The sequence below is a fragment of the Phascolarctos cinereus genome, unplaced genomic scaffold, assembly GCF_003287225.1.
Source record: "Phascolarctos cinereus isolate Bilbo 61053 unplaced genomic scaffold, phaCin_HiC Scaffold_2;HRSCAF=192, whole genome shotgun sequence".
NCBI classification, from domain to species: Eukaryota; Metazoa; Chordata; class Mammalia; order Diprotodontia; family Phascolarctidae; genus Phascolarctos; species Phascolarctos cinereus.
This window is the reverse complement of record NW_027555625.1, coordinates 291,286,490-291,305,799: the sequence shown is the minus strand read 5'-3', so window position 1 is coordinate 291,305,799 and position 19,310 is coordinate 291,286,490. Positions and strand designations below refer to the sequence as shown.

General features: G+C 39.5%; 1 protein-coding gene and 1 long non-coding RNA gene across 3 annotated transcripts in view; one reads left to right on the top strand and one right to left on the bottom strand.

Annotated features, from left to right (window-relative positions):
- Positions 1-19,310, top strand: part of LOC110207421 (uncharacterized) — a 45,150-nt gene that overhangs the window by 25,350 nt on the left and 490 nt on the right. Inside the window, exon 4 of the long non-coding RNA XR_002324153.2 lies at positions 19,118-19,264. This is a non-coding gene — a long non-coding RNA (uncharacterized LOC110207421). The remainder of the gene's footprint in view (positions 1-19,117; positions 19,265-19,310) is intronic.
- DPY19L3 (dpy-19 like C-mannosyltransferase 3) overlaps positions 15,941-19,310 on the bottom strand; it is a 106,775-nt gene continuing 103,405 nt past the window's right edge. For both annotated transcript variants that reach the window (XM_020985051.2, XM_020985052.2), the window contains exon 19: positions 15,941-19,176. In XM_020985051.2, coding sequence (XP_020840710.1) covers positions 19,015-19,176 — 162 coding nt within the window. In that variant the 3' untranslated portion in view covers positions 15,941-19,014. The remainder of the gene's footprint in view (positions 19,177-19,310) is intronic.

Sequence of the window (19,310 nt, the reverse complement as noted above, 5' to 3'; positions counted from 1 at the left end):
TACTTGGTGGTTCACAGAGAGTATTTGAAAAGGGGAAATTAATCACATTCTCCCACTCATATTACTACATGTAGTGGCAATTGCCCTCTGAAGGACTGATATGATTAAGTGACTGTGACCCTTAGGGAAGAAAGAAACAGGTCACCACCATAAGTTACTACTTATGAATCCTAATGAGGTCTATTACAGGTTATCCTTTGTAGACAGTAGAGGTGTCTGGTGGCTGAAGATGAAATGGGGCACTCCATAGGTCTATGCCTTCTGTTGGGTCTGTATCAGCTAAGGAAGCAGCCAGAGGCCTTACATCAGCTAGGGGAGAGGAGGAAAGAGGGGAAGGAAGGTAGCATCTCCCAAAATGAATACAGTTGGAGATTCTAGGATTTCAGGAGTATTGCAGAAGTAGCAACTACTTTCTACTAGCTATTTGGGCAGCACAGATACCAATGATCTTAGTTCATCTAGTACAGGTTGGGGAAAAAGGTACCAGCACCTTTGCTAGTCTTAGGCGTTTACACCTTTGCGTGTCAGATACATTGATGGCTGTAGGATGTGACGGAGGTGGAGAGGTGGCAACAGAGATGCAGCTCACCCCAACTGCACCCCAGCGCCAAAGCTGGCTTACAAGCTTTTCCTTTTCATTAAAAAAAAAAAAACAACCATTTCTGACAGGTAGTGATTGGCTGAATGGGACGCTGAGAACCGGATCAGAAAGGCTCATCCTTCTTATCTCTGCTTAGGATGCATAAAATCTGTTCTCTATAGGAACTAGGGTACTCCAGAAAAAGAAAAACCCTTGACTTAAGCTGAGCATTATCACAATTTTGGAAACAGAGACAGATCTTCCTAATAATTTAGCAATGTAAGGGAAAATGTAATTGCAGTGAATTGCATAGGTAAATAGTAGAGAATTGTAAGGAACTAGCTTTTCCATTGCCCAGGAGAATAGCTTTGGTACATGATCTTCTGAGGATAGGACAATAGAGTTTTTCTTTAGAAAGTTACAGTGTTCCTTTAATACATACCTAGCAAACAATGCCAATTCATTAAGTAGGATAGCATTTGCAGTTTTAAAAATCCTAAATAACAGACTTATCCACCTTTATATTATGAATAGTGGTACAGAGCTACAAAACTCCAACATCACAAAATTCACTTTTAACAGTTTTGTTGGCCTTACCACAACTGCTGTGAAAAACCTACATGATGACTTTAGACACCTGGGCTGACAAAGAACTCTAGGGTAAAACTATAAAATAAAATACAAGAAAATTAAAGAAGGTACCTCTTACCACTAGAGTGGCTAGGTGGCCTAGTGGATAGAATGCTGGACCTGGAGCCAGGAAGACTCATCTTCCTAAGTTCAAATCTGGCCTCTGACACATACTAGCTGTGAGACCCTGAGCAAATCACTTAGCTCTGTTTGCCTCAGTTTCTCATCTATAAAATGAGCTGGAGAGGAAATGGCAAACCACTCCAGTATCTTTACCAAGAAAACCCCAAAAAGAGTCAGACATGACAGAAATGATTAAACAAGAACAACAAATCTCCCACAACTATGAATTGTGAACTCAACCAAATAAAGAATAAAAGTTATCATAAAAGATAAAAACCGTTTTGATTACATAGAATTTAATAGTTTTTAAATGAACAAAATTAATACAAGTAGAGTAAAAAGATAAATTGTTAATTGAGAAAAATATTTGCATCAAATGTCTTTGATAAGGGTTTGGTATCTAAAATATAGAGGAAATTAATGCAAACAAGTAATACCCAGAACCATTCTCCAATAGCTATGTGGTCATAGGATCACAGAATCAGAATTGGAAGGGAGCTTAGAGGTTTTTGAGTCCAACTCCCTCATGTTACAGATGAGAAAACTGAGGCCTAAAAAGGTTAAGTGACTTGCCCAAGATCATACAACTAGTAAGTATCTAACAAAGGATTTGATCCCAGGTCTTCCCAACTCTAACTCCAACACTATCTAATATAGATGTTGTTGTTCAGTTGTTTCAGTCATGTCCTACTCTTTGAGACCCCAACTTGGGGTTTTCTTGGCAGTGTCATTTGTCTGGAGTGATTTGTCATTTCCTTCTACAGCTCATTTTACAGATGAGGAAGCTGAGGCAATTGGGTTAAGTGACTTGCCCAGGTCACACATTAGTAAGTGTCTGTGACCAGATTTGAACTCAGGTCCTCCTGACTCCAGGGCCAGTGCTCTATCTATTGAGCCACCTAGCTGTTTGCTGCCTTAAAGAACATGAGCAAATAGTAAGAGGAATTGTAAATAATCATATAGAAGATCAGTCCAAATCATTCATAATTTGAGAAACACAATTTAAAACACCTCTGAGGATGCACCTCAAATCCCAGCAAATTGACAAAATGAAAAAATGTCATGGGTCACCATTCTATGAGGTGCCCAGGGCATACTCACTTCACTTCTAGGTCCGTTTCTCACTGCCCAGACTTTTCAACCTCTCCCACAGCCCTTCCCTCCCACTGGTACCATTCTTTCCTGCCCTGACCCCGCCTCTCCAGCTCTTTTATGACCTGTCTTGCTGTATTTCCCTCCATAGTGTATCCGTGCCACTCTGACATTTCAGAGACCTTATTATAAGGGAACTGCCTCATTTTATAGAGGTGGAAAGGAGCTAGGAATAAACATCAGATTTTCTGAGTTGATTGGAATTTAGACATCATTTTGGTACAAACTATTTAGGCAGTTCCTTCTCATGGCAGATTTAGCTTTTGTTGCTGCAATATGAGAGGAAATTGCCTTTATCCTTCTCAAGCTTTTGCCTCTATCCTTCTCAAGCTTTCCCACACAGTATCGGTTTTTTCACCATTCCAATACAGGCAGCGCTGCTACTTGTCACGGGAGAAAGCTCAGGGATATTATGCTCTAGGAGTGCCTTGTGCTTGGATGAAGGATTATAGCAGGCAGACATTAGTGAGGAAGGCAGTAGATTGCAGCTACCTGTGGAGGAACAGCATTTGGGTGGGCCAAACTGGAAGAAGGGAGAGCAACCACCAGTGGAGAGTCATCAGGCAAAACAGACTTGGAAGAAGGATGCAGCAGTCTGCATGGAGCAGAAGTATGAGCAGGGGTGTGGACTCAGAAGGTGATAGTACCCGAATGAGGGAGCAAATGTGAGAATTCAGCAGCAGAGGCACAAGAGTTACGAAAACCACAAGCACTGCATAGTATCATCAGGCCAGTATATGATAATTCTAGTCACACAGGAGGCTTCAGTGATTGGCATTTGGCTCTGAGGGACCAGTGTTCTCTGTCCTTCCCTGCCAAAAGTACAGGGAAAGAACCTCATGATGCAGACAGCATCAAATCCTAAGCTTTACTATTATTACTGGGAGTATGAACTGATGGGGGCCTTCTATGGCCCCCATTAAGGACAGGGAAGGGAAGGGATTAAAGGAGAGGTTGAGCACTAGTTTGCCAGAGGTGTTGGGGATGGCAACAATTTTATGCGGAATTGCAGAGGATGTGCATTACCTGATTCAATTTCTTGTTACTCACTTTCCTGTTCTGCCTTAACGAAATACTTTTTTTAAGATTCATGCCTCATGCATGATCTGCCATAGAGATTACTGATGGGGGCTCAAGCTGACGTTCTACACAATAGGTGATCCAAACAGCAAACAGAGCCTGAGAAGTAGCAAGGGCTCCAGGAGTTCATAAGATCGTAAACTAGGATCTGGAAAGATGAACTCTAGGGTTAGCTAGCACAATCCTCTCATTTCTTATACATGAAGAAATCGAAGCCTTCAAAGATAAAGTGATTTGCCCAAGACCACACAGGTACTAAGTAGAAGAGCTAGGATCTTAACCCACGCTGGAATTTCCAGGTCACCGTGGCTGTCATTCACAAGGACGTTGACTATATACTCAGAGTATGGTTCTTACCTGTGCTTTGATCCTCCCAGGTGCTGTGGTGACATTTTGTCCTGTTTGGGGCCATGTTTTCCCTTTTTCCTCAGTTGCTCATTCCTGCTTTTAAAAAAATGATCCTGAGAGAAACAAGATTCAAGTAGTTCCTCTTCTTTTGTGCTCCATCATTCTATACTGTCTGCATCATATATTAAGTCATGACCTCACTCCTCACCCCACTTTTTTCCTATACTCTTTAATTAGGGAGCTACAGTGGAAGTGCTTGCTTCTTGGCTTACATCCTATTAGAAGGCAAGAGAAGCCTCCAAGGAAAGAAATTCAGTGGATGTATTACAGCCAGGCAGTGCAATGTGTTATATTTAGAATCTAAAAGATGAAATTAAGCTGAATTCAAATATGTTGCTGCTTACATTTGGTCACTGACCCCTTTTCTATAGGTTGTAAAGTTGGGAATCACTTAAATGCATGAAGCTAATGAAGTAGAAGCCTTTAACTCAAAAGTAAATCACTATTCTCCCCCCTCCCCCAGGTCCCATGGTCCAAGCACAGCAGGCAGGTGCTGCCAAAATTAAGCCACTTCTTCAGTAAGCAAGGACCGCATAAAACCAAGCTGACAATGAAATGACAGTCATGGGGATTTTTAAAAAGTCATTATCACTACTTTGTGCTGAGGACAGCAAATTCATTGCAATCCTTTACTCTGTCAGAAAGAGGCAACATTTAAAAAATGTTTTATTGGTGCCTTTTGGTTTTAATACCAGTAATTCCCCAAGGTATCTGGTCTCCCCCTTAACCCTCCTTTATAACAAAGAGAAACAGTTAAGGAAAACTGACTGATAAAATGACCAACTGGACTAACAGACTGTGGCACATGCTGCCTACGTAGGTAGTGTCTTCCTAACTGTCTACCAAGAAAAAGGAAGTGGTTCATTATCTGCTTTTTGGAATCAGAATTGGTCATCGCAATTAATCTGAATTCACCAGTCTGGTGGTGGCTGGCTGGCTCAGTGGACAGAGCGCTGAACTTGGAATCAGGAAGACCCGAGTACAAATCCTGCCTCATTCACTTAGTAGTTGTGTCATCCAGGGGCAAGTCATTTAATCGCTCTTAGCCTTAGTTTCCTCAGCCATAAAATGGGGATAATAATAGCACCTATTTCACAGGGCTGTCGGGAGGATCAAATGAGATAACACAAATAGAGTGTTTTTCCTAAACCTCATACACATGCTAGTTACTACTATTACTATTATTTTAGTGTTGTTTTCTTTGACATTGTGGTAGTCACTGTTTTTGCTTCCTTTTTTTCTCAGAGACAGTGTGACACAGCGGTCAGAAGGCTAACCTGGGAATCCCATCTCTGGTACATATTGGCTATGCAACAATGGGCCAGGTCCCTAGTACTTCAGAACTTTCAAAGACTATCAATTACTGGGGGTGGAATTAGAAGGGGGAGAGAAAGTCTGATGAAATCACAGATGCAGACCAAAAAAAAATCATAAAACTTCCACTAACATCTTCTCTTCCAACGTCCCCTTGTGGCATGAAGGCAACATGAGGTTGGAAAGGCAGCCTCGTGTAGGCACAGGGTCAAACTTGGCCCAAGGGCCGTATTCAGTAGGCACTCCTGAGGTGGTCTGAACCAGATTAAAATATAATTGGGAAATGCTTAATAAAAAAAAATACAACATAGCATGAATGATATAATTTGTGGTTTTCTAAGTCAAGTTACAACTGCAGGGATGCTTTTCTATTTGAGTTTGACACCACTGGATTGTAGTGGGTAGAGTGCTGAATCTGGACTCAGGAAGACTTGGATTTAAAACAGACACTTGCCGCTTATATGACCCTGAGTAAGTCAAGTAAGTAACTTTTCTGGGGCTCAGTTTTCTCACCTGTAACATGAAGAAGTTGGACTCATTGGGCCCGCAAAAGTTAAGTGACTTGCCCAGAGTCACATGACTAGTGTCAATGTTCTAAAGTGAGAATTCCAAGACTCTGGATTCTCAAAGACTATGGCAGTAGAAAACAAGCCCTGATAACTCTTATCGAGCTGAAAAGGCTTCGTGCATAGGTCACCCATACGTGGATTCTGTACCTCTGTCATTTCTGTCTAACTACATTTGGAGACTCTTATTACCCACCAGGCTGGCAGCAGGAGGAGTCATTTCCCTAGTAGGGGTACTCTCAAAGATCAGGTTGTCTCAAAGACAACCAAATCTGCAAAAGCACAGAGGAATTAAGATTGGTCTTGGTGTGAGGAGTACTTCATAGCAACAAAGTCACAAATGCTTGAAGTATTAATGATAAGAGAACAGACTTTACTACCTGTATTTAAACAGCTGGTACTACAGCTCCCAAAACAAAGTGGTGGCTTTCACTTTATTTCAAATAATCAGATTGACCTGGGAAACTGGCCCTACTTCAAGGAAACCAATAAAATCATAATAGTCCTAGCCTCAGTCTCATTGGTATAAAACTTGCAGGAGGTAGGGAATAAATCCACTTCAAAGGAACATCTGGTAAGGCTTCATGCATATGAAGGCAGGAATTTAGAATGACTGGCATCCAAATGAAACAAAGGCCTGATATAAACTTGTAGTCGGTTATAAATGCCTCGCCTTGAGTACTGGACATTTTTTAGTAGAGTTGAGGGCACTTCCTAATTATCTGTAGCCAGTGCAGGTCAAAACAATCAGTTATGGCATGAACAATGTAAGGAAGCTTATTCCATTTTAGACACCTGGACAGACTCTCATTCCTGTCTCAATCTGGTCTCAACTTCCAAGGTCTCTCACATGCTAAGGTCCTAACTGAGGGTACAGATAGAGCACTGATGTAGAGAAGCAGTCCCCCAATTTTTTGATGTCAGAACTCCTTTACACTCCTAATTACTATTGAGGACCCCAAAATGTTTTTGTGTGAACTATATTTATTGATTTTTACTATATTAATCAATAAACATTTTAAGTGCCTGCTATGTGCCAAGCACTGTGTTAAGTGCTGGAGATAGAAAAAGAGGCAAAAGACAGTCCCTGCCCTCAAGGAGCTTACAATCCAATGGAGGAGGCAACATGCAAAACAAATAAATACAAAGCAAGCCATGTACAGCATAAATAGTAACTAACTGAAAGACTAGAATTAATAGGGATTGGGGGAGGCTTCCTGTAAAGGATGGGATTAGAAATTAAAACAGAGATGATGATGATGATGATGATGATGATGAAAATAGTGTTGGCCTCACGGACCTACTAAAAGAGGGATCCCCAGACCATACTTTGACAGCTACTAATGGAGAGATTCCTTGATCAAGGCAAATCTGAGGGTATGTCAACTCTTCATCTTTGTTGGCAAAAGTATTGATCACCTAGTGTTATATACCTTCCAAAATGGGGTGAAATGATGTGATGACTAAACATGAAGGAGAGGGAAAATAGATGAATTACAGGATCACTTCTATAGTTTATCATAAGCACTAAGGAATATTTCATGACGCCAAAAAAACACTTCACGTTCATCATCCACTCAAACACACATGCTGTTAGATCATAAAAAAATCCTTTCTACTAAATGAATAAAAGTTGTCCACAAAACAGTATAAAACCAGAGGATATTAGAGCTCCTAATCACAGTCTTCTCTATTTATATTACACTATTTATCCTCAATGATCCCAGAATACTTTCCTATTCATAAATAGTGACTGTGATGTGAGGTCAGGTGTTGTGAAAAATCATTAAGAGCAATGAATGCTAACTGAACATAACTTATGTAAATAATCTTAATAGCAATAATAAGGCAGAGATAATTGTTTGCAGGTGTCATTTCCCTGGGGAAAAAAAAAACACACATCCACCTTTTCTTCTGATAGAAAATGCTAATAATGTCATTTAATTTATGTGCCTTAATTAGCACACTGCTGTTCTAATTACTGTGCTAGCCCAGAAATCATGATTCTTTACTCTTTCTTCTGTCTCAGGCAGACACACATGTACTCAGCTGTCTCTCATTTCTTTCTGAATACATAGGTGTATCTCAGCAGGGCTCAGTCTTGATACTATTTTCTGAAACCCTACAAACACACACGATATGCTTTCCTCCTCAGTACAAATCCCTATTAGAGGAGGCCAAGGGAAATGGCTTCCTTATAATCTACATTGCTTCTGTTAATCCAGATTTACATAATTGGTAAGAACCATTACATAATAATAGCTAATATTTATATAGCACCTATTATGTGCCAGGCACTAAGTGTTTTGTAATTATCTCATTTGATCCTCACAACCCTGGGGCAGGAGGAGTGATGTTAGGTGCTATTATTGTCTCCATTTTACAGATGAGGAAACTGAGGCTGAGAGAGATTAAGTGACTCTCCTAGGGGGAGGAAGGTAGTGTCTAAGGTTGAATTTGAACTCGAACCTTCCTGACACCAGGTCCAGTGCTCTATCTACCCCGCCACCTAGCTGCCACAGATACATCTTCCAAAACCCTATGTATGAAAGTTCCTGAACTTTGTAACTCCTAGGACCTGGGAATTCAAAGAAACCTTAATCCCATGCAAATTCAATGCATCAATCTCTTCTTCTACATGAATCTTCTCTGACTGGTGGCTATGTACCCTCTGCTTAAATACTTCCTGTGATGGAAAGCTTACTAGTTCCAAAGGCAACCTATTCTATCATTAGATAGCTCTGAATGTCATTATTGATGCAAATGTGTGTGTATGTATATATATATATACATATATATATATATATATGTATATATATATACACATATATATGTGTGTGTGTGTGTGTATATATATACATATATATATGTATATATATATACATATATGTATATATATGTATGTGTGTATATATATATATACATATATATATGTGTATATATGTATGTATATATATATATGTATATATATATACACATATATATATGTGTGTGTGTGTGTATATATATATACATATATATATGTGTATATATATATACATATATATGTGTATATATGTATGTATATATATATATGTGTGTATATATGTATGTATTATATATATATGTATATATATATATATATATATATATATATATATATATATATAGAGAGAGAGAGAGAGAGAGAGAGAGAGAGAGAGAGAGAGAGAGAGTATGTTAAGGTCTGAAAGGCATTTTCCTCATGATTCCTATGAGGTAGATAACAATAATAAAAATAACTGACATTTGTATATTGCTTTATTCACGCGATGCTTTTCATGTCATTTGATCCTCACAATAATGTTGTAATTACTGATATTATCTCCATCGTCTCCATTTAGAGATAAAGAAACAAAGACTCAGAGGTTTAGGGTTATACAACTAAGTGTCTAAGGTGGGATCTGAACTCAGGCCTTCCTGAGTCCAAATCCAGTGCTCTATTTACTACACCATACTGCCTAAGTAGCACAACGATGTTTTACACACCAGGAAATCAAGGCTCATAAAGCGTAAGTGATAGCCCATGCTCACAAAACTAACAAGTTAAAGAGAAAGGAAGGATTTGAACCTAGGTCTTCTGACTCAAAATTCAGTGTTCCTTTCACTAACCATGATGTCTCCCTCCTAGAAACTTTTCCTTTATGTTGAGGCAAAATATGTCTCACTGTACGAAATCACCTTAAATATTATTTGTGTGTTTTTTGGTTCAAGCTAAACTTCTGATTGCTCTTCACTATGAGGGAAAAGAAAGACCCAAGCTTTATATCTGAGGCATGACTCCGTTTCCCATCAAGTACCAGAGAAGTAGCAAAGAAATCTATTTATCCAAGTCAGTAGCAAAACAGAAATCAGAGAAAGTATACATGGGAGAACATCTACCAGACAATACAGAGTAGAGGAGCTCTTCACAGCAGCTACCTTGCAGGGCTGCTGTGAGGATCAAATGAGATAATGTTTGTATTAGCACAGTGTCTGCCACATACTAGGTTCTACATAAATGTTTGTTTTTTCCCCATCCTCATTGGGAGTGAGGTAACTCAGCTCAACCAAGAGAGAAAGTCCCAGACCTCACCCAAGGGAGAGTTCCCTGAAGTCTTGAGTATAGCAAGCTGGGGATAGGGACATGATGGAGAACACCAGCTTCATTCACGTAGGCTTCTTCCTAGTCTTATTCTTCCCCTTTGCAACCTGAAGTGGGGTTTGGCATCATCCATTTTCTCTCTCAGAGCAGGAAACCAGAACAATCTGAAGCAACTACTGAACCCAAAAGGATGTGAAGAAAGTCGGAAGGGCCAGAGAGTGCAGAGTTCTCCTTCCCACTGACAATTCCACCCTGCCCATCATGCAGGGTAGGGAATTGATCCCCACCAATGAGGGGAGAATCCCATACCAACAGGTTTTGGGACTCAGGTTATATTCTTCCCCTAGACCAAAATTTATTGCAGTCCTTTGCAAAGATCAGCTGGGACAAGTCCAAAACCTGCAACTCTATACTATAAACACAAGCATCATTACTATAAGACAGCAAGGGCAATTTCCCTGGCATCCTAGATAATCATGCTTCAGTATTATCGAAAGTGAAATAAAACAAATGCATAGTGCATGCAAATTCGCAGCGCATGCAACAGACATGATACTCTACAGGGCATCATCTGGGAGGATACTACAGGATCAACATGCTTAACTACATACAGGACACATAACACATGCACATTTTGAAAGAACATATATATCCGTAGTATATAGTAATCAGTCAAAAGCAGAAAGTGTGGCTAACAAAATAAAGCTAACTAGCTGCAACAATGATACTATTAATTGGCCTATATAAAAATTACAACAGAACCATAAGCAGTAGTGTAAACACAAAACAATTAACAGTTATCACTATAACATGAACTTAACACAAAATAGCCAAATAACTGTAACAGCAAAAACAAATATGCTCAAACATGCAATAATTCACATGTATGCAATAAACATGTGCAATTACATGCAAGGCATTTTCACACTGGTAATATGTAATACTGTCATTTAGATACAGGTGTTAGCATTTCTTCAGATTTACCTGTAACATCATCATTTAGTCTAGGGACTTGTCTAATAGTTCTGGTTCTCTTGTCGCTGACTGATCTCTCAGCTCCTAGGCCAGAGTTAGCTGCTGATATCAGGATCACTATAGACTAAAAGGTCTACTACACTTGGGCTGGCAGCCATGGCAAGGCTTCTTGCTCTGCGTGTCAAAACTGTACCCTAGGGGTCTCTGCAGCAATTTTAGGTAGGAAAGCAATTGCTTCTGGGTTTAGCTCTCCTGCACTGTGATACTATAGCTTCCTTCACTGGATACATCACTTTCAATGCCCATATTTGAGCCTGAAAGTCTTTGTAAGGCTGTAGTCTCTTTCACTGAACCTTTTCCTAGGTTAGTGTCCAACAGTTCTCTCCAACTGCTCATTAGAAAGTCCAGCTAACTCTCCTACATGCAATAGGTGATTGCAGTGAATAGCCCTGACAGGGCCCACTTCATTTCTCTGGGGCTACTTCGTAAACAGACAAGTTGTCTAGTTTATCAATAATGTTTCATGGATTAGCTTTCCAACAGTCAGCTCATCTGGGAGTCTCTTGAATGCCAAGGTCTCCCAACAGAATTTAGTTTGCACGCTGCCCTCTGCTGTCATAACTTCTTGCACATACACACAAACACACACACGGTGCAAATGGAAACTAATCTCAGAGGAAAGGCACTAGCAGCTCGGGGAATAGTGGTGGGGGGCAGATTTGAGCTGAGACTTGAAGGAAGCCGGGGAAGCTAGAAAAGAGGCGAAGAGGAGATGGGAGAACATTCCAGGCATGGAGGACTTTGCGACAGCTAGGTGGTGGTGTAGCTAGAATGGAGGGTCTGGAGTCAGAGAGACTGAGCTCAAATACAGCTTGACACTAGCTGCACGACCCTAGGTAAATTATGGAACCTGTTTGCCTCAGTTTCCTCAACTGTAAAATAAGGACAATAGCACCTACTCTGCAGTTGTTGAGAGAATCAAATGAGATGACATTTGAATTAGCACAGTGTCTAGCATGGAGTAGGAGCCATATAAATATTTATTTTTCTCCCCAACCCCAACCACATGAGGAGAAGCAAGTAGACCAAGGGAGCTAGATCCTATGTGCGTGGAGGGCTCAAGTATAAGAGAACTGGAAAGGTGTAATGGAGTCAGGGTGTGAAAGGCTCTACGTGCCAAACAGCATTCAATTTGATCCTAAAGGTAACAAATAGGGAACCATTAAGCTTATCGAATCGTGAGGACAGACCTACATTTCATAAAAACCATTTTGGTGGCTGAGCAGAAGATGAAATGGGGCGACGCTTGAGGCAGAAGACCAATTGGAAGGTTATTACGATAGCTCAGGAGACGAGATAAGGGCCTCACTAGGGTGAGTGGCATGAAGGGCATGTACATAAGACAAGTGAAGGTAAAAACAAGGTTTGACAACAGACTGACTGTGGGGTGAGTGTGAATAAGAAAGAGAGGATGACAAAGTTGCAACTCTGGGTACTGAAAGGATGGCGGTGCCCTCAACAGTGAAGAAAATTAGGAAGAAGGGAGGGTTTTAGGTACAAGATGAGCTCTGTTTTGAACATACTAAGTTTGAGATGCCTGTAAGATTGCCAGTTTGAAAAGTCAAAAAGCCAGTTGGTGATATGGTACTAGAACTTAGGAGAGATTAGGGCTGCCTACTGTAGATCTAGGAATCATCTGCACAAAGATGATAACTGAACCCATGGGAGTTGTAGAGATCACTAAACAAGCTAGTTTAGAGAAAAAAGAGAAGCAGACCTAGGAGATAACCTTAAAAGGTTCATAGTTACTGAGCATTGCCTGGATGAAAATCTAGTAGAGACTGAGAAGGTACAGTTCTCAGGAGGACAAGAAAGAGAACCAGCAGCAGTGTTACAAAAACCTAGAGAGGAGAGCATCAGGAAGAGGGTGACTGACCGTGTCAAAGGCTGCCAAGGTCAAGAAGGAGAGAAAGGTCCATTAGGGAGAAGAGGCCATTAGATTTGGTAATTCAGAGGTCACTGCTAACTGGAGAGAGTGAGTTCAGTTGAATGATGAGACTAGAAGCCAGCCTGAAGGTGTGGAAGAGAGAGAGACAGAGAGACAACACACACACACACACACACACACACACACACACACAAGAGAGAGAGAGAGAGAGAGAGAGAGAGAGAGAGAGAGAGAGAGAGAGAGAGAAAGTGGAGGCCCCATTGTAGACTGCTTTAACAAGGAGTTTTAACAAAGGAGAGGAGTGATAGAAAATATATCTAGCTTCAGAAAAACCTGGGAAGACTTAGATGAACTGATGTTGAGTGAAATGGGCAGAACCAGAACACTGCACACAGTAACAGCCACACTGTGGGATGACTGACTTTGATAGACTTAGCTCTTCTCAGCAATGCAAGGATCTAAGACAACTCCAAAAGACTCACAAGGGAAAATGCTATCATCTAGAAAAAGAACCATGGAGTCTGAATGCAGATGGAAACATACTATTTGCTCTCCTTTTGTTTTATTTTATTTCTTCTTCCTCCTGGTTCCTCCCATCAGTTCTAATTCTTCTATACATCATGACTAACGTGAAAATATGCTTAATGTCAATGTCTACATAGAGCCTATATCAGATTACACACCGTCTTGAAGACGGAGGAGAGGGAGAGGAGAAAATCTAAAAACTCAAAATCTTATGGAAGTGAATGTTAAAAACTAAAAATAAATAAATAAATAAGAAAATATAGCCAGGATGGTCAGGTAAAATGTTTTTTTTAAAAGAATGGGGAAAACATGGGTGTGTTTGTAGGCAGCAGTAAAGGTATCAGTAGATAGAGAGGGAGTAAAGACTAGTAATACAGCAGGGATGACAGTGGGTAAATTCTGCTGGAGAAGACAGGTTAGGATGGGACTGAAGGATGCACATTGGGAGGTTTGCCTTGGCAAGAAGGGCAACCTCTTCGGATGTGAGACAAGAGTGGAGGAGGAGGTAGTGTGGGAAGATGCTTGAGTGATGTGAGATGAGGTGGTGAGAAGGGGAGCTCTGACTCTCTTCATTATTTTGTGTGTGTGATGACACCAAGTTCTCAACTGAAGGGGAAGGGAGTGACATGGGAGGCTTGAGGAGGCATGAAACTGCTTAGAATAGTTGCTATAGTGAGATATTGAATCTACTTAGGAAGGTGAAGAGATTGCCTTGTAGCAATGAGGTCTTGGTTGAGATTATGCAAAATAAATGTATAGGGGATCCAATCACTATGGTTTTGTGATTTTTTTCCAGTTCCATTCAAGAGCACATGATTAAGACTGAAGGAGGCAAATTGTAGGAGTAATCCAAGGTTGGGATTCGGCCAGGTATGGTCAGCAATAAGACGAAGAAGCAAAGGCTTCCGATCAGATAAAGAATTTTAGAGCTCACGAACACAGAAGTGGAACTCCTGTGAGTGACAGCAAGATCAAAAGTATCATCGTATTTTTGTGTAGCTCAAGTAGAGTGGAAGAGTGGGTCGTGAGAATGAAATACACTGAGGAACTGAAAATTTAGGATATGTGATAAAATATCAGTTTGTATACTGAAGTCCCCAAGTATGAGGGACGCATTGAGTGTGGGGGTTAGAAAGTCAAAGAGCCAGGAGAAGGAAGAATGTCCTGGGGGCTGATAGATAATAGACTAGTATCTGGATTGGTGATATGTTGAGCTTCATAACAGGGGAGGTTGCAGATAGAGTTTGGAAGTAGTAACAGGGAGCAAAGAGTATTCAGACTCTCCCACCATAAGCAGTTAGGGATGGAGTGGCTAAAATCTGTGTTAAAATATAACCCCTACTGGAAAGGGTGGCCAAGGATGCAGTGTTGTCTCGATGAATTCCCGAAGATGGAAGGAGTGAAAAAAAGAAAAAATTTAAGAAGGCAAGTTTGTTAATTATTGAGTAGGTGTTCCAGAGAGCACAGGTCAGCAGTGGAACATTACTGGGTGAGGGATGAGAGCAAATGACTGGGTAGCTGGGAATGGGGATGGGGACTGTATGTAGGCAGCTGAGATTTCAGAAGCACTGGGAAGGGAAAGTACCAGATGGCTGAGGAAGTGGGAAGATGCCAACCATAGAAGAATAAGCCAGGCAGAGTATCAGTGATTGGCGAGGTCCTTAGAAGGACATAGGTGATTTAGAGTACCAAACAGAAATGGGCCGCTAAACTGAAAATAAGGTTCCCTGTGAGCCACATGTCGGCTTAGCAAACCACATTAACTTATCTATTGTATTTGTTAATTATTTCCCAGTTACATTTTAATCCTGTTTGAGCTGTACTCTATAGTGCTCTCACCACAACACAGCCAGAGGGCTGTGTGTTTAACACCTCTGATTTAGACTCTTCAAGGTCCTCCACAAGGTCCAACCTCATGGAAAACTGTGATCTGGGTCAACAAAGGGCAGGTGTGTGGAGAGTGGGAAGCAGAGCCATGGGGACAGATGGCTGAGACGCAGGGGCTGGTGCCAGTTTTAAATCCTGTGATCTCTTTTCTTTCACATAGTTCTGAGTCCTGTGACTAGCTGGCTTGCCTTCTTTGGATATGTTAGTTAATGTTCTACCTGAACTGAGGCAACTGAAACTGAACGAAATACTCCATATGTAGCCTGATGAGGGCAGCAGGACCTAGTTTGGGACAACATAGTTCAATTAATACCAGCTAAGGTCATATGGTCTTATTAGTAAGCACAGAATTGATTATGCCACTGTTAAGTTGCAAAAGATAGATTACTCCTGGTAGAAATGAACTCCTTGAAGGTAGGTACTGTCATTTTTATCTTTATAGCTACAAACTGAAGATTTAACCCAAGCTAATGGGCAGCCATCTGGTCAAGGTTGGCTAAAACAAAAATAAAAATAAAAGTTAAAAAACTGATAAATGAAATGAAGACCCTCCCTTTTCCATCCTTAGTGATTACCTCTTTCTAGCACAGAGATGTAGGTAGATTCCTTAGGCCTTAGCCTTGAGGGAAATAAAAACCACTTCTCTTGCATGATTTAAAAGACCTTTATTTTAATATACAATCTTCACATGGTTCAGTATAACAAATTATAAAACAGTTTTCTATAAGATCTCACCCATAGGATGTTAAATCAGAAAGCCAATTATCACAGGAAAGTTGACAGGCTCCCCTCTCACCAAACAGCCTCTCTCCATGACCTGATAAGCACTAACCACCTAGACCTAAAGGTTGTACTGAAAAATAATACCATGGGACACATCTGTCGGAACTGCTGATTTGGGTGCATCAAAACTTCATTGTCTTAATTATAAGTTTGAGACTAACCCAAAAAAGGAATCTTCGCAAAATTAAGGTAAATTTTTACCATAGTTTTTGTGTCTGACACCAAGTTCCTAAGGGACTTACTACAATTTTGTTTCTTTTTTTTTTTTAGAAAAAGGGAAAATTAACTGATCTGATGGAAAAAAATAATTGTCTTTTGAATTGTTTAGAACAATATTATGAATTAGCACATAATCCTGATCATATCTAGTTTTATATGACTACCATTCTACTCCTGGGAAAAAGACCTTAAATATACTCCAGTCCTTTAAAGAAAAGGACAATGAAAAATTGTGGGGAGCATTAACTACTTAGGCTCTTTTGGCTACTAACTTTGGAGTGAGAGCCATCTTCTAGTGCACTAAGACCCATTCATCTGAAGATCATACTAGGCTTTGAGGCTCTCTCTGGTAAAGATTAGGAAGGCTGGAGACTCAGGGATCTGCAGCAGCTGGCTCCAGGGTGGTGGCCAACCTAGAGATACCAACCTCAAGTCACTAGCTTCCTTGTTCTTCCCACTAGCCTGAGCTCTCTTCCTGTACATGCCACAGAGAGATTATAAAAAGGGCTCTGACTCTAGCTCTGAAAATGTCCAGGTGATAGCTAGGAGATCTGTTGTTTAGGAAATTAAAAAATTCTACTGTACACGGTCACAGTGTCTTGGAAAGAATAAGAATGTGTGGGCTCTGTCTGGCACACTTTTTTTTCTTCTGGCACTTTATATTTTCCATGAAAATATTTGATCAACATGGAATGATTTGGCAACACTGTTACTGTTATAGAAACTTAATAAAAAAAGCATCTTGTAACATCTATGTGACAATGAATAGCAGCAAAATGTCCAGATAATTTCTCAAGGTGGTAAATCTACAACCAAATTCTCAAAAGGAACAGGTGAGTACTTGTGGGACGCTTTAGGTTTTGTTCAAATATATGAAAAGAGGGCTGATGATTTAAAAATTGAACCCCACAGTCTAACACAGTACCTTACATGTGCTTGATTTTCAATTATTGTAAGGCACTCAAGAAGAACTTACTGACCCATGCTGTCAGCTACAACAGGCATGCATCATTACTGGCTTAATTAAAGTTTTAATACTGATTAAAATGTTTTATTATTGTATTATGTTAAACTGCAGTGGACTCCAACCTCATTAAGGGATACAGGAAAGAAATGATTCAGGAGCTTTGGATGCACAATTTAATAGCCCAGCTACTGTCAAGTTTTGATTTAAATAAGTTTTGATAAAAGCTCACTATCCTTTTGTGTTCAACATGAAAGTGCAGAAAGATTCAAATGCTGCCTAATGAGTATTTACTGAATATAAAATTATTTGAACATGTGACATATCCATCTCAATCCCTTTGGTAATGTACCTTAGAACAACTACGAGGGGAAGGCATTTAAATCATTTGGCATTGGTACACAGAGCAGTGGTGAGAGTTAATCTCATTAGCCATCTTGATTTAATTAAATGTACAATATGTTTTTAGCAGCATCTTTTTTTTTATATTTTCACTAGAAATTAATTGTAACAGTAATCCATCAGAAATTTCTTGAACAGGTATATATACTACCAGGGCTGCTTACAAGTATTTCAGTATTGGGGTAGACTTAGAGGCACTTAATTACCTTTCAGAAAGGAAAAAAAAATAAAGATAGAAGGTACCTCATTAAGGTTGGAGCTGACATAAGTCATACTTGGTATGAAAATGCAGTTTGCCTAAAAATACCATAATAGTAACACAGTTAAGACCACATTTAAAAAGTAGATAGGTACTAAGCTGTAAAAATACAAAAGCTAAAACTGGAACACAGGTTACCAAAGTTAGTAAACCTGGCAATTTTAAAACAAGTACAAAATGAAACAAAATAATATTAATGGAAGGAAAAAGATTAAAAGAGTATAAATGTGCTTTAAAACAAAAACACCAAATAGTAATAAAACAAATTCTAGTTGAATGTTCTATTATGAAACAAAACAATCTTCCCACACACACTTTTCTGCCATTCTAAGAATCCAAGATGCTTAATTGTAATATTCTTCTGTGCCTATTACTTTAAAAATTTGTTTTTAATAATAGATACATTTTACTTAAGTGCTTGCTCAAACACATATCAATGGAAAAAGTATCAAATAAATACACAGAGCCATTGTAATTTTTGAATGCTAAGAGCATGGAAACTTGAAATGTCTGTAAAGTTTACAGGAAAAAATAGAACAGTAAACTTTGTTTTTTTTAACTGCCACACCATCATTAGTGTATATAATACTTCAATAGCATGTAATAATTAGTTGAAAGGATATTATTCACTAATTCTGTTACAAAGTCACTTGATTCAGTTCAATAAAATTCAAAGTAAGCTTAAAAATATTTCCAATCCTAAGCAGACTCAGTATTCCCACCTGATTGGAAATAGCTCAAACAACAAAGTTCCAGATCACGTTAGAAACTTATTTACACTCAACACAATGAACACCAGTGGAAAAAGTTAGACAAAAAGAAAAACACAGTACATGTAAAATACCTTCAAAAAATATCAACACTCATGTAAACTTCTAGAGTACTTATTAACCTCACAGCATTAAACTACAGGTGAAATTCATTTACCATGAAGCCTCGTTTGTTGCTACAGAATGGGGCTACTCAAAATGGCGTGGAAAGCAGCATGAGTCTGGTGAAGGCTCAAAACTGACTCAAGACACAGGAATTTCATCATGTTGGGCTTCAAAAGAATGAAATTTCACCTGGATCAGAATAAAGAATTACCAAAAGTTGTGTTACTTGTGCCTAGACAGCTTGTAAACATGGAATGTTTTGTTCTGAAACACTCTGGTGAAGTGTGCAGAGTATGAAGGCAAGTTTCTTTTGATTTCTTCACAGAATCGAGGGTGCTTGGCAGGCTTTAAATCAGGATCATTCTCTCCCGGGCCATCCATCACCTATGACCAAGATGAAAACTCACGTAAACTTGGAAAACATGCAAAGTCAAGAGTGAATTATCAGGTGCCTTTAGGAATTATGAATGAGGTACAACTAAGCTGAAAATTTTACAATTCTAATTTTAGAGCTAGAA